The sequence below is a fragment of the Orycteropus afer genome, unplaced genomic scaffold (assembly GCF_000298275.1).
Source record: "Orycteropus afer afer isolate SDZICR_OR568_19922 unplaced genomic scaffold, OryAfe1.0 scaffold00107, whole genome shotgun sequence".
Taxonomy (NCBI): Eukaryota; Metazoa; Chordata; class Mammalia; order Tubulidentata; family Orycteropodidae; genus Orycteropus; species Orycteropus afer.
Window position 1 is genome coordinate 6,806,926 of NW_006921694.1, and position 1,903 is coordinate 6,808,828.

At 39.3% G+C, this 1,903-nt stretch overlaps 1 protein-coding gene across 1 annotated transcript in view; it reads right to left on the minus strand.

Annotated features, from left to right (window-relative positions):
- The window catches only part of DHFR (dihydrofolate reductase), a 33,840-nt gene that overhangs the window by 10,490 nt on the left and 21,447 nt on the right, over positions 1–1,903 (minus strand). The window contains exon 4 of the mRNA XM_007943484.1: positions 1,805–1,895. Coding sequence (XP_007941675.1) covers positions 1,805–1,895 — 91 coding nt within the window. The remainder of the gene's footprint in view (positions 1–1,804; positions 1,896–1,903) is intronic.

A 1,903-nucleotide genomic window follows, 5' to 3' on the forward strand; every position in this document is an offset into this window, starting at 1 on the left:
CTAGATTCATACTTCAAACATTCCATGTTCCGATTATTAATGGATGTCTGCATCTGTTTTTTCTCAATTTGAGTGGTGCCACATCAGCAAATGGAGGTCTTAAAAGCTTTACCTTATCCATATGAGTAAGGCTGGGTTTACTCTGATGATGCAGCTCTTTCCCAGTCCTATTCTGAGAGCCTTCTAACCTATCCGGACTATTCATAAAGTTGCGCGGTAATGTATCCGACAGTGTTTCTTTGTATTCATAAGGTTTTTCCTAGTCAATTCTTTGAGAAGTGGACGGCCTCTTCCTTCTTCCTAGTCTGTCTCAGTCTGTAAGATGGGCTGATACTTGTGCACCATGTGCATCCCGCTGGGTTTGAAACACCAGTAGCTCAGCCTCAAAACTCACATCAACACGTCACCACGGTAGGACAAACTGCCAGACAAGTTTGTCTCCCTGTTGGAAACTTCTCCTACCACCCTTACCTGGGTCCCTGCGGCTGACTGCTCCTCTGTCCCGGTTCCAGGGCCTTTTAATCCCTTTTCTCCTGCTCTCCCGTCCCGCTGCTTTCTGCGTGCCTGGGTTCCCTCTCCTCACCTGGATCCCCGCGGCTGACATACTTAGAGAACACTTAAATAAAATTTTAGTAATGTTTCCATTTCTCAGGAAAGAGTTATAATTTCTTCTGTCTCTTGTTAGTAATGATTTAACTTGGTCTCTTACTGTTAATGACTGTTGTAACTACTGCCTAAGGAACTGCTGATACTTTCTACAGGAAAAGTTGTCTTGGGCCCAATACCTTAAAATTTTAATAAAAAGTCATGAGCCCTATCTGTGGCTCTAAGAAAGCAGTTAACTCTTAATCTTGAGGTAGATTACAAAAAAAAAAAACACCCTAAACTCAATGCCATCAAGTTGATTCTGACTCATAGCTTCCCCCTGCCTGGGTTTCCAAGGCTGTAAATCTTTATGGATGCAGACTGCCTCATCTTTCTTCCATGGAACGGTTAATGGTTTAGAACCACCAACCTTCTAGTTAACTCCCAATTGCCTTAACCAGAGCTCCTTTCAGTTTAGAGGGGGGAAAATACTTTTAGGTGTTTATTATCCATAAAATCCAAATAAGGACCTAAAGCCAATTTCACTTTTATTTTCAATAGTATAGATTGCATTAAACCATTTATTCTCTTGCTCTAGTCAAATTACCATTTCTTATAGTAACAAATTACAAAAACTGTGTAAGACTAATCATAGCAGTATTTGAAGTTGTGTTTCTAAGCTGATAATGTAAGGCAGAGGAAGGTAAACTTTTTCAAGGAGCCAGATGTTAAATATTTTATGTTTTGTAGGCCATACAGTTTCTTACCTTAAAATGGCTAAAGGAATCAAAAAACCAAAACTGCTCCAATAAATTGATTCCAATTCATAGTGACTCTACAGACAGAGCAGAACTGCCCCATAGGGTTTTCTAGGCTGTAATCTTTACAGGAGCAGATTTCCAGGTCTTTTTCCCCTCAGAGCCACTGGTGGGTTCAAATCATGCCCTTTTGGTTGGCAGCCAAGTGCTTAATCAATATGCCACCAAGGCTCCTTGAAAATAGACTAGTAGGGACTAAAAACTTATTTTTATGTTTTCACTTAGCTTATAAGATAATTAAACAACAAATTCAAATTGATGATATGTCAAACTTACCGTAGGGATAATGGGCTTCCTTTGCTCATGGCTGACAATGGGTTATATGACCTTTCCTTTTTAATGGCAGGGAAGATGAAATAAAATTAAAAAAATTCTTTATATTTACACATAAATTTGGTTACCTTGTAGACAGAACTGCCTCCAATTATCCAAACCATTTCCACTTTATTTCCTATTTCTGGTTGCTCAATAAGTTTTAAGGCATCATCCAGACTTTTGGC